This window comes from Periophthalmus magnuspinnatus, chromosome 15 (genome assembly GCF_009829125.3).
Source record: "Periophthalmus magnuspinnatus isolate fPerMag1 chromosome 15, fPerMag1.2.pri, whole genome shotgun sequence".
NCBI classification, from domain to species: Eukaryota; Metazoa; Chordata; class Actinopteri; order Gobiiformes; family Gobiidae; genus Periophthalmus; species Periophthalmus magnuspinnatus.
Genome location: NC_047140.1, coordinates 7,200,031 through 7,219,967, shown reverse-complemented (window position 1 = coordinate 7,219,967; position 19,937 = coordinate 7,200,031). Strand labels below are relative to the sequence as shown.

The 19,937-nt window shown below is 39.0% G+C and overlaps 1 protein-coding gene across 1 annotated transcript in view; it reads left to right on the top strand.

Annotated features, from left to right (window-relative positions):
• Window positions 1–19,640, top strand: part of zfand4 (zinc finger, AN1-type domain 4) — a 30,128-nt gene extending 10,488 nt beyond the window's left edge. The window contains exons 5-10 of the mRNA XM_033980081.2: window positions 1,868–2,054; window positions 3,825–3,972; window positions 5,731–6,708; window positions 8,292–8,346; window positions 16,321–16,450; window positions 18,024–19,640. Of these exons, the coding sequence (XP_033835972.1) occupies window positions 1,868–2,054; window positions 3,825–3,972; window positions 5,731–6,708; window positions 8,292–8,346; window positions 16,321–16,450; window positions 18,024–18,159 (1,634 nt within the window). The 3' untranslated portion in view covers window positions 18,160–19,640. The remainder of the gene's footprint in view (window positions 1–1,867; window positions 2,055–3,824; window positions 3,973–5,730; window positions 6,709–8,291; window positions 8,347–16,320; window positions 16,451–18,023) is intronic.
• The last annotated feature ends 297 nt before the right edge of the window (window positions 19,641–19,937 follow it).

Genomic DNA, 19,937 nt, shown 5'->3' with positions numbered 1-19,937 from the left:
TTGTCATTTGGCCTGAATTAGGGTCTATCCCTGCTTGTTTCCATGGAAATGTTGTTCCTTTGAATGTAATAGTCCACAGTATGGAAATATGTACGTTCTGAAGGATGATTTTTACTGTTTAACTTGTTTTTAAGGAATCATGCAGCTGACATGCCACCTCCAGAGCGTTACATACTGTTGTTTTTAAGTTATATAAACAGATCTTGGTTAAAAAAAATCTAGTGCCTTTGTTATTGTTTTAATGTTTTTATTGGGTTTTTTTTACTCTTACATCCAAGTATCATGGCTGCTAAAAATTTATATTTCTTAAAATCTACATTAATCAAGCCTCAAAGTGCAAACGTAGGATGTATTTAAAGGGCCCATGTCACCGTTTTCTGATTCATGTCATAATGTTGTTTCCTCATCACAAACATACCCTAACTTGTGTTATGTTTCATTCACATGTTTTTCACACATGTTTAACACACAACACACATTTTGCATATGTAGGCTTTTCTTCTCTTAAACAGAAAACACTTTAACACTTTGGATATTTTCAGTGCTATTGAACTAAAGGTGTTAACAGCTGTTAACTCAAAAACCTGAAAACAAAAATGTGTGAATGAAATAAAACACTGCTCCAGGTATGTTTTTGTGGAGGAAAGTTCACATGAATTGATTCTGTGTAATATTGGACCTTTAAATCTGTCTAACTAGTTTCAAGTGCTCACAGTCCCTTTGGTAATATTCAGATGCCTGAATTTCTGAGGCTGTGCACATCTTTAGAATAGCAACAAGTGAAGCAGGACTCAGCCAGTGCTCAGCTAGTGCTCAGACAGTCCTGAAGACGCTTGGTCGATGAAATATATTTTTAGATGCAGACTGTGATTTTGTGCTGCTTTTAAAGAAACTCTGCGGGGGAAAGGATTTAAAATGAAGTCTGGTACCCAACTCTAACAATGATTCCTCTATCACAAAACTATGAAATACTAAACTTCTACAGCCACTTCACCGTGATCAGTTTGAGGATTTGGGTTGGGAAAAGAAGGCAGAATGTGTCTGTGTTTGCGCTGTAGAAATCTCTCCACTCATATCCCAGTTTGATTTGTAATTGTAATGTTATCATAATGTGCCAATTTTTATTTGAAATGTTTAAATGTTGAAATATTAGTTTACATTTCAGTGTTTTATTGCCAACATATAAAACACTAGGCGCATATGTATTAAAGGCACTGTACCTGTACTGTCTTTAAAAATGAGCAGAACAGTTAATTTTAAAACATTTACAGTGGTTATTCCTCACTTACCTTATCCATCCCAAACATGCTCATTATTCACCGCGATGAGTTTATAAGTGCTTTTCACAATTCTGAGACCAGAGAAAAATTTTCCTGTCTTAGAAATCTTGGGGTAGTTCAGTTGGTTGAGTGTTTTTCCACCAAGCTGAAGGTTGGCAGTTCAAATCCTGCTCTCAACATCAGTGGAGCGGGTCAGTGGATTCATCAGATCCACTGACCCGCAGGTTGGCCGTGCAATTCCAGCTCCCACAGATGAATGTTGTTGTGTCCTTGGGCAAGACACTTAATCCCCTCACCCCCATTGTCTTTGTACACAGGTGTATGAATGTGTGTGTGAATGGGTGTAAAGAGCTCTGAGTGCCTTAAAGGTGGAGAAGCACTATATAAAAATAAAATAAGATAAGATATGCCTCTCATTTTGATCCTAAGAGCTGCTTTTACGATGCATTTGTACTGGGGTAATTATTTGATTGCATGGAAAAAAGGGCACCTCCCCTTTAAATGCGTTATGACTCTCCTCGTAGCACTCCTCCTCAGTTTTCCATGTCTTGAGTGCAATAACCACATACTTCTCTGTAACGTTCCAGTGACCATGGAGGAGCCTACGAAGGATGTGTCTGAGCTGATGGAGAGCACCAAAGAGGAGGGATGGGACAAGGCCGTGCCCAGTAAACAGGTCACGTTTGTGGTCTACAGAGAGGGGGACCAGCTCAACTTCTTCAGAGTGATGGACAAGGGGGACGGCACCCTCACGCCCCTCTCCCAATCTGTGAGGTCAGGAGCAGAACCAGATAGTTACAGAATACTGAATACTTTCATTAAAGTGGTTCAGTCAGAGTACAGTATTCTGAATTGTTATAATACTTTTCATTGTATTATATATTGAAGCTGGTTATGATCCCATGCCACGTGATGTTTGTGCACAATGTTTTTTATATTTATTTATTACTATTAAAGAAAAAACACACATGCACTCAACACAATATTTTTTATGCTGATGTAATGCAATTTGAACCTAAATTTGCTCTATGAAGTACCACTATGTATCTTAGATTTTAATAATGTAACTGTATCATAAATACCAACAAAAGACTAAAATCAGTTACTCAAAATATGTATTCTAAGTTTGTATTTAGTTACTTCATTACACTGAATTTAAACAAATTTATTTTCACAAGTTTCACAGATGCTGTTAGATTTCCAGTTTATCTTTTAGCATGAACTGTGAACTGAATCGGGATTTTTAACGGTTGTATATTATGCAAATTTGACTCTCGTGAGCTTTAAGCCATGTTAAACTGTTGTTACCTCATCAAAACCTGGAGTTACTCAGTGTGTGAATGAAACAAAACGCAACTCCAGGTAACACTTAATTATTAGTCTGTCTACATCTCTAAAGCTCAAAATGCTCCATTCCACCTTGTGATGTCATTTGGTTGTAGTTTTCAAGTTAACAGCCACATTTTACCTTTTTGTTTGGTAGAGATTGTCAAATCCAGGGCTGAAATGATTCAAGTGGTTCTAGTGAAGGTGTATGGAGTTTAAAAACACAGTGGAGCACTTCCTGTATTACCACATGACATCACAAGGTGGAACAGAGTGTTTTTCGTTTAAGAGAAGAACTCGACCTAAATATGCAGGGTTTGTGTGTTAAACATGTGTGAATGAAACAAAAACACAACTCCAGGGCTGTTTGTGATGAGGAAACAACATGTAATGTGTATGAACCACTAAATTCATACAAAATACTTTTCAGAATTTGTTTAAAGTAATCGTTTGTGTGCATAATCCAACACAAGGAGACAAGATTTTTCCAAACATACAACATAATTTCAGGCTTTGCAATTTTTTGATGTCATGTGGTATTACAGGAAGTGCTCCACTTTGTTTCTAAACACCAGGCACCTTCACTAGAATCAAACTAGAATCAGTCCTGGAATTGTCAATCTCTACTGAACAAATTGTAAAAATGTAGCTGTTAACTTGAAAACCACCACTACATGACATTATAAGGTGGAACAGAGCATTTTGAACTTTGGAGATGTTGACAGCTCAATAATAGAATTACTCAAACATGAATTAATCAAAAACAAAACTCCAGGTAACAACATTCTAACAGGGTTTACAGCTCTGTTTTGCACAATATAGACCCTTCTATATCTTTCATCTATTCAATTGCAAGTTTATTTGATGGAAAAAAAAAATCATTGAAAACATTCATTCTTAGTCCGAGTGGGCTTGCCTCTCCACAGATATGACGTGTAACTTTGCTCAATCACAGCACCAGCTTGTTTAATATCATATTATGGAGCGTTCCAGGCCAAGCAGTAACATTTTCATTGAGACAGATGTGTTACAGATCCAGAAAAGTTTCATAGTACAGCTTTATTCACAGCACTTCATCTAATTATATATATTTTCTGTCAAAAAACACTAATCCTTATCTTAATCTTGCTTCTTTACTTGGATTCACTATACGTCGATAATTACAGTGTAGAATGCTTGGAGGTCACGTTAAATCAATATTGGCTTTCTATTTCCCAGCGGCGGCTCGGTGTATAACGTGTACACAGAGGAAGAGGAGGAGGAGGGGGACAGCGCCGCAGCACAACACAGCCGTGAGAACTCCATCACCATGACCAAAATGAGACTGCTCAAAGCCAAGATGGAGGACATGAACCTCAACAAGAAGGTAAAGGGCTTTGTGTTCTGCTGAAATAAAGATGGAACAGACTGTGGGTACCAGTGGTATGGTGGCGTAATGGGAAAGTAAACTCATGGAATGAGTTTTTTGTTAAGGCGGAAAGATGGTAAGAATGGGTTTATTTGCAGCCGTCTCTTGCCACTGCTGATATTGTGGGCTGCGATAAATAGGTTATGTTCAGACGGAGGGAAGAGGCCTATATAACTCTATTACAAGAAATATCCAAACCCATGATCCACAAATGTTGAACCTGTAGCATTATTTGTTTGGTATTTCCTCTACAAACTTGTCATATAAATCAGGTGATTTAAGTCCTTTCAACTGACAACAATTACGTCTTTGATTTGAGTTGAATACTGGCACCATTTTCTGAACCTATTGTGAAAAAAATGTCACTTTTGTTTATTTGTACTCGCAGACAAGATGTTTAAAATCAGGTAGTCTTTATTTTAATATGTAGAATACTTCAATTTGTGTTGTTTTAATAATTATTATGCCTCAAAATTTGCATTAGCGTTAGCATTGACACTCAGACATCTCTTTCTAAACACCGAAGTCTCCAGTAAAGTATTCATTTTATTTGTGTAGTTTTTAACATCAGTGACAACCACCCGCAGCTCCCTGTCTACTGTCATGTTTTAAATATTTATTAATTTTAGAGTGACTCAGCAAAAACCTCCATAGAGATACAATTGGGCAGCAAGTTGTGACAGTGAGGTTTTCAGGCATTGTTTTAGCTTGATTTACATGACTTCTCAAAGTGAAAGTCATTGCACTAGGACAGTGCTACTAATAATTGCTCCAGTCAATTACAGAACTTGTGTAATAGAGATTATTAGGTTAACTCTTAAGTGCGTTCACTGCACACTCACAGATTGTACCTTTCTACTTGTATAGTATGTTACAGTCTATTTCTGTGAGCTACATCATCCACTTTGGTCAATGGTCACAGTTTTATATCGTGCTTTTCCACCTTCAAGTCACTCAAAGCACTTTACATCATGGAACCACTCACCCATCCACACACACATTCATACACCAGAGTACAGAGACATTGGGGGCGAGGTGGGTTAAGTGTCTTGCCCAACGACACGACGATAGTATTTATCTATGTAGGCAAATGATGATATCGAAATTTAGCCTCACAATTATCATGGCCAAAACAGTTGCAATTAACGATTATATCACGATAATTATTAAAGTTGTTGGCAGTTTAAAATGTTGTACTTTGTCAATCAGTGAAAAAAATTACAATCTAGCGGAGAATATTCTGGAAGAGTAGGGCCGTCAACTGAAATTTAGGGGCCCGGGGCAAGTCTCGCATGGGCCCCTTTTTAATAGGAAGAGAATCCAAATCTGGGCCCCTAAACCCCGGGACAACAGACTCCTTTGTCCCCTCCCTGTCGACTCCCCTGTGGAGTAGTTTTGGGGGGGTTTTTTCTCCACATGGTGGTGATGTAATGACGATTATCTTTATTGGCAATTATCACGATTATGTAAAATGTCCCACGAATGATTATTGTCAACCCTTTTCATCACGATAAACGATATTATTGTTTATTATCCCATCTCTGCATCTATGGGAGGTCGGACCTAAATTATGACTTGGGTAACTGTGATTTTTCCATAATCGTTCAGTCTTGTGTTGCTCCCTCATGTGACACCTGAAGATGTAAAACATACTTTGGTTTTGGCTTCTAACTCTAGGGATTCTAACCAATGTTTTCTTTTCTCTGTATTTTCCAGCCCAAGAAATCAGCCAAGGTGAAGCCCCGCTCACCCGCCATCCCCCACCCCAGCGGTCCCTCGCTCACCTCCTCCACCACTACCCCTCGACACCACCCCCACCGGCTCTTCAGATCTCTCTCCCACCTCCACCCAAGTCGTCCCACCAACTCTCAGCTACTTCCCATCCACGACCAGGACCCCAATGACCCCTACCCCTCCCACCTTCCCCTGCCCAGGCGCCCCTCCCCCTCCTGCTACATGCTCCAGGAAGAACAATGGGACACCTGCCCTCCCCTGGCCAACATCCGCCCCCCTCCCAAGGTGTCTCGTCTGGACATGGGTGGACGTCTCATGCGGGATTGCGTTTACCCCCAGCTCCCGCCGCTATGCACTAGGGCTGCACCGGAAGCCATTTTGGATCCCGGGGAGAACCTTGGAGACGCACTAGGGTTGAGTTTGCTAGAGGAAACCGCTGGACTCATGGCGCAGACACAACCCCAGTTTGCAGAAATGAGCGATCCATTGACGTTGGACGTTTCAAGTCCTCAAGATGGTGCCATTCGAATGTCCCCCTCTTTTCATATCAGCCCATCTTCACCCATACCTACTTCAACATCTCCGAATGGTACTTCCAGAACTTTTGAGAGGCAAAGTTTAGTCAAACCGGTCTCGCCCCTCCCCCCACGTTTAAGAGGGGTGAAGGTGGAATCGCCAGGGAAAAGGCCAGAGTTGATATCCAAAATGGAGGCCAGGGGGATTACCAGAATGGACAACCAAGCCTGCAAGGAGCCAGTGGGGTCGCTAAGCCAGTCGGAACTCATGGCGACACTCTCCGCACGGGCGTTTCAAGGCAGTAGTACTAATAGAAATAGTAGCAGTAGGGAGAAGTTGAGTCTTGGAGCAGGTTCCAGGTTGCCGAGCCTCAGTACCAGACTTCACCAGGAGGGGGCCGTCAGACCAGCATTGCCTCTGCACAGGAGCATCACAACACATATGGTAAGCACATTCTGACACATTCAGAAATGGTCAAATTCAGTTTTAAATGCCTCCAGAAAGGCACATGCTGTAACTGTAAACTGTACCATGTTTCTTTCAATAATAATTTTCATAAGAACATGTTTAGTAGTACTAGACGCCATATTGCCAATCAGTTAGTTTTCACCACGACCGGTGCTTTGTACTTACTTCATTCTTCCATTTTGGCTAATGCTTTGTTGTGATGTCAGCTCCCACTGGGCACCTCAGTTTTCTAACGCGGACTTGTTTCTTTTATTAAGTCGTTTCAAATGAATATAGCTATTTAAAATTATAATATACGACACCCGTGGATCATTACGTTACAACTATATAGCAGACACAAGCACAATAGGTCTTCTGTAATATCTTTTCAATTCAAATTTCACAAACAAAACCAGCCATTTAACACACAAAATAACAGTCCAAATTACTCCTCTTAAGTTTGACTCTGTTCCCAACCTGACTGAAGATTGACAATTTGAAACGATTTAATCTTGATTTGATTAGAATTAGATTGATTGCATAGAGGCCTGGGTGCAGACCAAACTGACTAAGGGTGCATGGGAGTTTCAAAGGGGTGCAAACATAATACACTTCCATTATGCTTCCTTTTCTTAGTGGTATTATTTTAGGCGCCTGAAATGAGGGTGCATACATTTTTAACTGAGGTTGCATCGCTCCTTTTTGCTCCCCTGTAGACCTGGGCCTGATTGCACAGCACCAATTTTTGTCAAGAACTTTCATCCAATTTCCGATAATTGGATGCAGCACAGAGCCATGCCAAACACATGGACACAGGGAGATGAAAAAGCCATGAACAACCAATCAGATAAAGTCGTGTTCAGATTCTGTTAACATTGTATTGGTGGAGAATACTAAAATGCATAACAGAAGACAAAACTGACCCTGTACTGTAGGGCTGAACAATATAAACCAACCAACTAGGCTATATTTTGTGCTATAGTCAGTGTTGAGTTTTTATTTTGACACCTTTTGCTTTTAATTGAAATGTGTCAAAGTATATTAAAATATCACCACATCTTTATCCCATACAAAGCATAGTTATCAAATATTGTGTCATTCTTATATCACACAGGACTATTGTATAGCACTAACATCAGCAGGTAGTGTTGCTGAACTTTATTTTGATACTAAACATAGTGATTTTGATACCCGAATGATCATTTTAAAAGCTCTTTCTTTAGACAATATTGTATTTTTCAACTCAAAATAATAGTGTTTTTTCATTATACCATGTGGTCTTAAACTAGTTCTGATAAAACTCAAAATGAAACTGCTCAAGAGGTTTTTATTTCATTTTTTCAGTATCAATGCTTGCTCAATATCTATATCTAGTTTCATTACTTGTTTTAGTATTGATTAGTATCTTATTTTTGATATTTTTGACAGCCCTATCAGCAGGTATAGCTTATAAACGCTTATCTCTGTTTTCACACCCACTTGAACCGTTGAGTCGTAGAAATGTATACTTATTGTTGTGCTCCTCTGCAGTTGTATTGATTTGTTCTGATAGAATTCATAAGTGTTGTTTTTGTTTTTAGGCCTCCAACTGTCCTAGCTCTGCCACGGGAGTCCTGACCTCTTTGGGGAGAATAGGTAAGAATGCACAGCTCTATCGCTATTACAGCGTACTGGTCTAAGCAATAATTGATATTGCAACAAATTAGATATACCACAGTAATGTCAAGGTTCTCCATTTGACAGGAATTTATACATTTTTTTATGGTGATGTGTTTTAAAACGAAAAATGCAGATTCTATTTATTATATTCCTTGCTAAGGCCTAAATAAGACATAATTTAATCTTGTTTGTCTGGGTTTCATTTTTAACTGGACAAATTCTAACATTTTTTTGTTTCAGTATACAGCACTTAACACCTATATCACATATTGCAATCTTTGCCAATAACGTTCTGCTCATATCCATGGGTTTCTAAGTGAGTACTGTTACCATAGTAATTAAAGAGGGGTACAGAGTTGTTAAGATGTCGCTTTCAGATCCAAGATGGGTAGAATTGTGGCAAAATATAAAAAATGAAACACAGCTAGAACATTGGAAGTGGCCTTGGCCTTAGCAAATAGGGAGTTATTGCTAAGAACTACATGTGTGTTTCGCTCTACACAAGTGTAAATACAGCATGTTAAAAGCATTGAAAGTGAATGGGGATGGCAACACCATTTGTGCTTATTGCCCATATGGACTAGCATGTGGAGCGCCCATAGATTTCAGAAAAAAGATTCCAACCTATTTTTTGACACTTGATGTGAGCGTAGGCCCTCGTGTTCCATTTAGTATACATAGAAACCAGGCGTCTGCTTGTGCTTTTGTGCAATTACCATCAGCGCAACGTGTTCCTGGGGCAGTTATGTATCATTTGAAGGAGTCCAGGTTCAGAAAAACCTCACATTTGCAATGGTCAGCCTGTGCAGATGGTAAATACAAGATTATTCAGCTAGTTATTTTCACTGTAGGCCTGTTACGAGTGGCTAAACGCTCCTCTTCAAGTTTGATTGGCGTTCCCACTGTGAAACAGAGTTCCAGTGCAGCACACATATGTCCAGCTTGAGCTGTGGCTGTGGTTTCGTGAGTTTATGCACGTAAAGGCTAACACATGCAGTGTGTTTGACGTAACATCATCCAGTGTGATGATCTAAATATGTAATGTGTTAGAGCGCTATCACAGCACCATCTGTGTGCATCAGTAGTGTATTGTTTGATATCATGCTTTTGTATATTTATTGCCATGTGGGAGCATGTGTAATGTAGGCTTGTGGGCAGAGCATTGGAGAGAATCGTACTGCTAACCATGAGGGCCTGGGAGAGATCACTAGATTACTCAAACATTCATAGATGATGTATAAAACCTCTTCAGGCATGTTTTTGATAATGCAAGAACAAAAAAATACTATCCTAATCCAATTTATATACCATATTTTATAAACAGTTTCCAAGTGCTGCACAGGAATTCACATAAAAATAAGATTCTAAAAAACAAACAATAAATATTTTAAATAGACTAAAATATAAAATGATAAAATAAGACTTTATGAGAAAATAAAAGGACAACACAACTCACGCAGTGTTAAATGGTAAATGCAGCCCTTTTCCACCTTCGAGGCACTCAGAGCTCTTTACATCAAGGAACCACTCGCCCCTTCACACACACATTCACACACCAGTGTACACAGACACTGGGGGTGAGGTGGATTAAGTGTCTTGCCCATTAAAGCCAGTGCAAAAGTGGGTAGACCTATCTTTTGAATGCTCCTGAAAATGCTGGACCCTGTGAGTAGCTGTTTAATGATTGTATGTTGGTGTTCGTGTGCTACAGGGTATGTGTGTTACAGTGTTTGTCTGTTCGTGTTTGCCTGCTAGTGTATATATGTCAGCATTTGAGAGCAGTGGTGTGCAGAGGAGCCATGTCTAATTCCCTATGAGGATGAACTCGACAGCACTGCAGCATCTGAAATATTCACATTGGGCATGACTGCAGAGGCTTTGTGTTCTGTCTGTTCATCCTAGTCCAGACATATTGTAAAAGCAGCTCTTAGGTTCAAATTGAGACCCCTTTGTTCAATCTGCATCTAATTACGAAGTGTTTTTATCTGCTGCAAATGAGGAAGTAAAGCTGGTGGGCTGTTAGCAAACTAGTTGTTAGCAAAACTCTGCTCTGACGTCAGAAAATTGTGAAAAGAGCTTATAAACTTGCGCAGTAAGTAATTCTGAATGTGTTGGGAAAGTGAGAAATGGCTTTGGACCACTGCAAACAGTTTAAAATGACTCGTTTTAGTATTTTAAGACAGTAAAAATCAGATACAGCACATTTTATTTCTCTCATATGCACACATTTGCATAGAAAAACAGTTCACAGCATATTTTTGGAGGTAATTCACTAACATCTACATGGAGATATTTAGATAATTATACTGTGAGTGGGTATGCCTCTCTTCATATCTGACCTGTAACCTGGCAGCACTATCTGCTTGTCTCTACGGAGATTGACGCAGTTAATACCATACTGTGAAACATTCTAGGCTAAACTTGAACATCCAGGAAACTACAAGGTGAACTGCGTAACTTTTCTGGTAAAGTAATTGGCGTGCTGTAGAAGATATGATACTGTGGCCTCTGCTCCTCCATCAGTGTGAGGAGGACCTAAACGTTTTTGTCTGAGGAGATCCCTGAGGAGAGCAGAGGTCAGAGAGAGAGAAGAGAGAGCAGCTGCGCACTAATACTACTGAATCTCCCGAGTGTGAGCTAGGCTTGGAAAAACACTGCAACAACTGCTATTTTCCTGATAAGTATTGCTATGGCGATAAGATTAGCAATGTTTGTTTTAGAAGTCAGATTCTGTTTAGAGTGGACATGGTAAACGACTGCAGAAACATTAACATTTGAGACGGGACTGAAATATAAACTGCTACATTAGAGGGCCTGTACTTGTGTTGTCACGATTATAAAATTTCAATTTATTTTGATACTAAGGAATGAACTCGATACTCAATACCAATTCCGATACCACTGTGATGATTAGAAAAAAACTTTCTTATAGAATGTGATTTTCAACATTAAATACTGGTAGTGTTTTTATATTACAATGTGGCCTTATCCCTCAGTATAGATACCTGCTCAAATGAGTATCTGATTTCTATACTACATTTAGCACCGATTAGTATCTGATTTTTGATACAATCCTACCATGTACCCGATTTTTATTTATTAATTAATTTTTTTCATGTATTTGAGCAAAATGTGTCTTGTCCCCATACACATATATCTTATAAGCAGCTCTTGAGGTTAAAATATGTCCGCTTTGTGCTGTTTGCATCGAATTAACAAGATAATCCGATAATCAGGAAGTGTGTCTTAGCATGTTGTTGTTGCTAGCCTTCCCGTCATTGAAAAACTCTGCACTAGTCTGTAGTCTCTCTCATCTTTGTGAATATAAGATGTTCAGAATGCATAAGGTAAGTAGGAGGACCACTGCAAACTCTTTAAACATGTTTTGAAATGCATGGGATTTTTGGATTAAAGATATAATCTACATTTTTCATTCTGTTTAAATAATTCCAGCCTTTGCGATTTGTTTACTGCTTCAACTCAAATTTAGATTCAATGGGTCTGAAGATCTCACTCTAGTCTACACAAAAGGTCTGCTGTTTTTACCTTTTCTGATGGCAAATGTAATTGTTTTTTAAGTACTTTGAGTGAGTCATTATCACTGCAGTTTAAATACGTATTTATCTTGACTCCACTGAAGTGTTGTTCTTTTACTGAAAAGGACATTTGTGGTGTTTTTTTGTTTTTGTTTTTTTTAAGCCAAAATCAAATTTAATTAGTTTTCATTATGGCACTTGAAACACGTTTTACTTTTTAAAATTAAAAATAAGTGTGTAGTGTTGGCTTAATGGGGGTGAAAGTCAGTTATTTTCAAATCAGTGGTAAAATTGGTTTAAATGTACTGCAACTCCATATTGCATTTGAACTCCAGTCAGCTGAATACTTAGGAATATCTATATATCTAATCTGTAGTTGCCTGGCCAGCCAACACCACACGCTTTGACAATACTTCACAAAGACGTGTGGGTCTTGAATCGTATCCTGCCTCCGTGATTTTCAATGGGCGTGATTGACAGGCAGATTAACCAATCAGAGAGACACATGCTTCCATCGCATCAACACAAACATGGTGACGTACGAGTTAAAAAGGGGAAAAAAATAAGGTGAGATATATTTAGTTCTGAATGAGGAGATGTTTTTAGCAGCTATGGTTGAACCGTTTCAAGTTAGGATGGGTGTGCATTCGAAGCGGATCTAGGAAGGAATGGAGCTGGGTTTTGGCATGACTGTAAAGCTAACAACAATTTGCTTACTAACGCACACTTCCTGATAATCAAATGCTAATAAAACGCTTTTTAATTTCATAGAGACAGCGTGCAGATGACATATTTTGACCTCAAGAGCTGCTTATACAAGATATCTGTCCTGGGACTAGAAGTAATCACAAAATCTTACCTTTACTACAAAACAATGGCTTTTCTCCCAGGCCTAATGTCTGACTTGGTAGTTTTTCTAGTTTTCATCTTTCCTCAGGCCCTTCTATCTCCTGTACCTCCCGGCTCACAAATAGTGTACTCCATTTCAACAAGGTAGTTATTTCTGTCTCTGCAGCGGGCCTGTTCCACTGGAGTCTCGCCCCTGAACACACAATCATAAAGACGGAAACGTATTTTTACAGTGCGATCCGAGCTTTACTACTGCGCTATATACAACACTTCTAATGCATCGGCCCCGCTCCTCTAAAATTCTCACGACCAGGATTATATAGATATCTTAAAGGCGCTGTACCCGAGTTTTACCTTATTGAAAATATGAAAAACTGAACTAGTGCATTTTAAACAGTTTGCAGTGGTTCAAAGTGATCACTCACTTACCTTACGCAATGCGATCATCCTGATTATTCACTGCAGTGAGTTTATAAGTGATTTTCACAACTCTTAGAGACCGGTGTGAAGTTTCACTGTGACGGTAAAACTAACAACTAGCATGCTAAGGCACACTTCCTGATTATCGGACGGTAAAATGCTTTCTGATTTGATGCAGACAGTACACAGCAGACATTTTGACCTGCTGCTTTTACAAAATCTGTGCTGGGACGAGACGAGCTTTATAAAGGTCCTGTACTCATTTTTTTCTCCATGCATTTGCCCCAGTACAGATATATTGTATAAGCAACACTCGAGGTCAGAATATGTCCACTGTGTACTATCTGCATCTAGTTATGAAGCACTGTATTGTCCAATAATCAGGAAGTGCACTCTTGGCATGCTTTTTGTTGTTAGCGTTACTCCGGTGGCAAAATTTTGCTCTTTGCCCTGAAAAACACTTAAAAACATGTTCAATAATTCTTATACTCTGCTCAGAATGCATAATGTAAGTGAGGCATGGCTTTGAATCACTGCAAACTGTTAAAACATTTAAAAAAACTAATTAACTAATTAATTTTTAACACTGTAAATAGTTATTTCACATGTTTTGTAATAGTGCTTAAAATGGCATCTTATTTTTAAAAAGTTGCACTAAAGCGTCACATATCTCCTGTAACTTTCTATAAAAGCACTTGTGGATTGACAGGCCAGGCGCCCCCCTACTATCACTGTCTCTGTTGCATATTCTCCTAGTGTTTGATTAAGTTTAACATGCGGTGTCATCTCCATTTCATAAACTGGCCTTTTGTTTTTCGAGCACCTCCACAAATGAGCTGTCAGACTGCGGAGATAAGAGAAGAAGAGCAGTACTCTCCCGGGAGACTTATCTGTCTGGAGTCTGCCAGGACATGACATAATACAGGACTGAAGAGATGAAGGGGTAATGTAAGAACAAGGTGAAGGATGGAGATGTCTGCAGAGGTTACAGCGAGTGGTTATTGGGGGGGGGGGGGGGGGGGGGTCAAAAAAAAAAAATAATAATAATAATAAATAATGATAATTGAATAAAAAATAATCATTGAATAAAGTTTTTTTAAAAATACAATACAAAATAATTGAATAAAATAATAATAATACAATTAAAACCTATTTATTGAATAAAATAATTACAAATATTTAATTTACCACATCCCACATTAATTCTTCTCAAAAAAACGCAAGGCAAGTTTATTTGTATAGCACAATTTGTACACAAGGTAGTTCAAAGTGCTTTACAGAATGAGAAAGACATTAAAATCACATAAATCAAAACATAAATCACAAATAATCAGCATAAAATTACCATTACAACAGAAAAAAGTACCTCGATTTTTTTGTTTAATTTCTTTCTGCATGCAGGGTCTTCTCTTAAATTTGTAATATGTAAATTCTTTTGGTTTTCATTCCCTGCCTACTCGAATGCTGAATGTTTTTCATTGTCTGGAATGGTCCACACTGTGGCATTAAACTTATTTATTTGGCATTTTTATTCAGATTTTACTCTATTCTGGAAAAGTCACAGATCTGACCTGTAACTTGCCCTGATGGCATGGCTTGCTTATCTGTGTGGACATAAGTTTAATGCTGTACTGTGGAACATTAGAGGCAAAGCAGTAACCACCAGAAAAAGTTACATAGTGCAGCTCAAACCGCTCTGAGCCCACTTTTTGACGTCATCTAGTGGTAATTCAAAAATGCTCCTTCAATTCACCTTCAATCATTCCAACAACCAAATTCCCCTCTTTTGTTGGGAGCCATTTTGTTTTCCATGCTTATACGTTAATGTAAGCTAAAAAGCACAACTACAGCCAAAATATCCCAAAGGTTGTGAATAAGTAATGGATAATATAACAATAACATGACCTATTTAAAAAATGTTTTATCCCAAAGCAGAATCCTTTGAAACTGCATCATCAAAAATAAAAAATAGGTTAATAACATAGGCCAAAATGGCTTCAGTTTCACTTTTTTACCGCAATAGTATTTCTAGAGCAATATTTATTGTTACATTTTTCCAATCCAAAGTTTGCATCATTAAAATGGCATTAGAAAGCGTTACATAAGGACTCACACATATCTGCATGAAGCCTGTCACTGTGGTTGGTGGATGCTGCAGTAATTTCACTCCTTTTGGATGGGGATTTTCTTGTGTATTTTATGGCTCCAAAGATGGCTCTCATTTAGAGCTCAAAGACTGTAACTTTTTATATTCCCCTGACTGTTGGTAAAGTGCTTACTGAGGCCGAGGGGAGTGTGGGATGAACTTAGAGAAGCTTCCATAACAGAATACGACCAGAAACGAGCTTTACGTCCAGGCTGAAGTTTAAGACCTGTTTAAAGTGATAGAACGTAACTCAGCAGTAGGAGCAGGCAGGAGGTAGAGTCATTGAGCCCAGATAATAATCATTTTTGTCCATGTACTTTTATAGCCTTTTAAAGATTACCAAAGCTGTGTATGTGCTATTTCAGTTCACGTTTGACTTGGACAAATGGGTGAGGGTGATTGTATGATGATTCCATCCTTTGAAAAACATGCATTGTTATTGTAAGCAGTGGCGCACCTTTGTTAACACAACTGTATCAGGTCCAAACAAAGGTCTACAGTATTGGACTAGTGTTGTCACGATATTGAAATGTCAAACTCTACTTCCATACTAAGGATGATAATTAAAAAATGTATCTTTCTTTAGACAATAGAATGTGATTTCCAACATTAAATGGTACTAGTTTCTTTTATATTCCCATGTGTACTTATATGTGTAATCCCTCAGTCGTCCAGTAGCTTCATAGTGGTTCATGTGCGTATACTAGTCTGTGTCTTATACTTGTTCTGATACAGCTCAAGATCATTCTAAAGCTATTCAGGAAATGTTGGTTTTTGTCCTATGAATGAACTATTTTTGATACTTGTTTTATCGATTTGGTGTGTGATTTTCAATACTTTTGACAACACTATATTGGATTTTTCTGAAGTAGTTCTAAACTGGTACTAATCAATGATGGTAAAATTGACTGAACAAGGTTGTGGTACACAGTTTGTTTTGTTACATCACAGTTTGAGAAGCGTTGTCATAGTAACGCGGTGCATGTTTGTCTCCTCCAGGCTCTTCGTCTCACCCTCTGCCTCCGGTCCGGGCCTCTGCCGGCACCAAGAAGAAGACCTCCTCTTCCTCCTCTAAGCACTGCTTCCACTGTGGCAAGAAGACAGGCCTGGCCACCAGCTTCGAGTGCAGGTATAACCGACCCCACAGCCATCCTCACCACCACCCCTCATATACGGTCTCATATGTAACTTCGCAGCCACCCCCCCACAACCATCCCTACATATACCCTCGCAGCCAACCCCTTTATTACCCTTCACAACAACCATTCACAACCACCCCCCCATATAGACCCTCGTATATATACCCTCACAGCCACTCCCCGCAACCATCGCTACATACACGCTTGCAGCCGCCCCGCACAACTGCCCCACATAAACACGCTCACAACCGCCCCACAACCATTCCCTACAACCATACTCGCAGCCACCCCCTCACAGCCACCTCTTCACAACCACCCCTCACATGCAATCTCCAAATATATTGTCACAACCGTCCCACATAGCCACACCCCACAACCATTCCCTACAACCATGCTCGCATACACCCATCACAACCACCCTTCACATACATTCCCCAAATATATTATCACAACCAGCCCCACAACCACCATCATATACACATTTACAATCACCCACACATACACATAAACATATACACTCACAACCACCCCCACAATCAGCCTCACAACCACCCCCACAACTACCCACAGACATACTCTCACAATCACCCTAACATACTCCCCCAGAAATATACCCTCACAACCACTGTCACAACCATTCCCCGCCATCCATCACGGTAGTCCCTGGAGAAGTAGTTGTTCTTGATTTCACATTCGTTCCTCTTGTCCTGTCAAAATATTTTAGCACAACTTTTTTCCCAAATGACATACAGAACATTTCCTCGTCCTCGCGCAGTCCTGATGCAACGCACTGAAACTGTCATCATTTATCCATAGCCATTTGTACACTGGAACAAGAATTTAAAGTGTTTGGCCCCCGCTGTGTTGAAAAGATAGCACTTTAGTCCCATATGATGTAATGTAGAAGCAGCGTTAATGGAGGACTGGAGGTTTGGTGTTCTCTGAGGTGATTGGATAAATGGTTTAATGGAGGTCTTTAGCACAAGTGTAAAATGCACAAGTATAATTTAGAAAGTACTGTGTATCCAGCGATTAGACCGGGGACAGGGGAGAGAGCCTGTTGGTGACTGGGGAAATTACAAGGCAAAAAGCAAATTACAGATTATTTTAGAAATAGCAGCTCAATGGGACAAATGTAAAGATAACGTGATTTCATTCCAGAGCTCAAATTGCACATCTTTTTAATACAAAAATCGTACAAGTACACTGTAAATAGTAATGGTATTGCATTGTTATACAGGGCTTTTTCACTTTTAAGGCAATCTAAGCGATTTACATCAGTTCACACACAGATTTACGCAGACAAGGGCAAGGTGGGTTAAGTTAAGTGGTTTGTCCAAGAACATAACAACAGCATTCATCTGTGGGAGGTAGACGTGCCACTGCCAACTTGTAGCTCAGTGGATCTGACCGCTCAACCAATGATGTTTATGTTGAGAGTGGGATTCAGACCACCAACCTTCAGATCAGTGGACAAACTTTTGTATCCAATGTGTGAATGGGGCTATATTTTAATCAATTGGTTTCCAGCAGACCACTCACCTTTCCCTGTTGTGTTGCCAGGTGCGGTCAGAATTTCTGTGCCACTCACCGCTATGCAGAGACCCACTCCTGCTCCTACGACTACAAGAGCGCGGGGCGACGTATACTACAGGAGACCAACCCGCTCATCAGCGCCCCCAAGCTGCCCAAGATCTGAACTGCACCACCCCATTCTACACCATAAAGACTTTACACAACTATCACCACTGTGTGCTTTTATATACACATATATATATATCAGCCAAGCAACTAAAGGCGCTGTACCTGATTTTTACTGTCTTAAAAACATGAAAAACAAGTTCATTTTAAACGGTTTGCAGTGGTCCAACGTTATTCCTCACTTACTATATGAATTCAGAGCATCCTAATTATTCAGTGTTCGGTTTACAAGCTCTTTTCACAACTTTAAGAAGCCAGAGAGGAGTTTTGCAGATGCTGACTTACTTTGACTTTGCTTATATACTATATCTGCACTCGGGCAAGACACATTTTGTTCAAATACATTGAAAAAATCTGGTACAGGTCCTTTAACTGTAAACGCCACATGTAAACAACGGCTTAAAACTGAATTTAACCTTTCAATGTGAACATAACATTTACATACGCTTATTATTATTTGTCATATTGCTAAAACAGCATGTGTGTAAGTATTTCCTGGTTGCACGTTCATATTTTCAACTTAAAGAGGGGGTATTATGCAAAATTTTGTTTTTCGAGTTTTCTACCATGTTCTACGTTGTTCCCTTATCAAAAACTCGCCTGAAGAGGTTTGAGTAAGCCGACGATCTCTCCAGCCCACATTCCTACATAACCCACCCTCCTACACATAAATATACAAAAACAGAATACAAAATGATATACTACAACTTCACAAACCTGATGCAATGTACAGTAGTTTCATTAGTCACAAAGGTAATTGATTGGCAGCTAGAGTCACATTATTGGCTTAAATACTCAGTAAATCCCATTGATGTTATAACTTCATATCATCAAATGCCTATATATGGGTTTTAGAATGACACAATTTAAGACCGTTACCATAGAGATAATCCAAAATATTGTACATCTTGAATGGGAGAAAGATCGTCAAAATGTCGCATATGAGGGGAAGCGGCTTCAGAAATCCTGATCAGAGCCCCTCTAATTTCGCTACGTTGTTTTCGTCAAATTAGCATTTTCAAAACAATAAAAGGTAACATGGAGATCTAAACGTGTTGGCGTTTAATGCTCCATCGAAGTTTAATACCCCCTCTTGAAAAATATTGTTTATTTTGACAAGTCTTGACAGATGCACTTTAGACCACACTACAAACTGCTTTCACATCAGTTATTTCTAAGGGCACAACGCTACGTAAAAAGGACGCCTAATTATTACGGAATATTTATTAATAAACCTATTTAACTATGTTTTTGGAATAGTGTACGTGTGAATGTCCTTGTTATGTATGCGTACGGGGGCTGTTAGTTATGGGGGAGGGTATGGGTAATTCTTAATGATTTTTATGATGTGTCTTCAGTGAGGTGGTTGCCATAAATATGAATCTTTTTGTATGTCTTTTTTAATGCTCAGATGTTGCAAAAAAAAAAAAAAAAAAAAACCTCTTGATAAGGCTGTTCTCCAGGTTTGTTCTAATAAAGCTTCTTTCTATAAGTGGATTATTGTGTCAAATGTGTTACAATTGGAAAAGGCAGCTATGAGTGAATGATATCAGAGCCTCATTTAAATACTGCCAGAAATGATGACCCACAAAAGTTTTTCATTTTATCCACACTTTTATGAAATACATTTACAAACACAATTCATACTTTTTCTATCATTTGTAACGGAGAAGCAAACTGACTGACAATCATCAATCATGGACAATCTGGTCATGGACATTCAACTGACCTTAGCGTTGAGATCAGACGTTGAAAACAGATGCCTCCATTATGGAA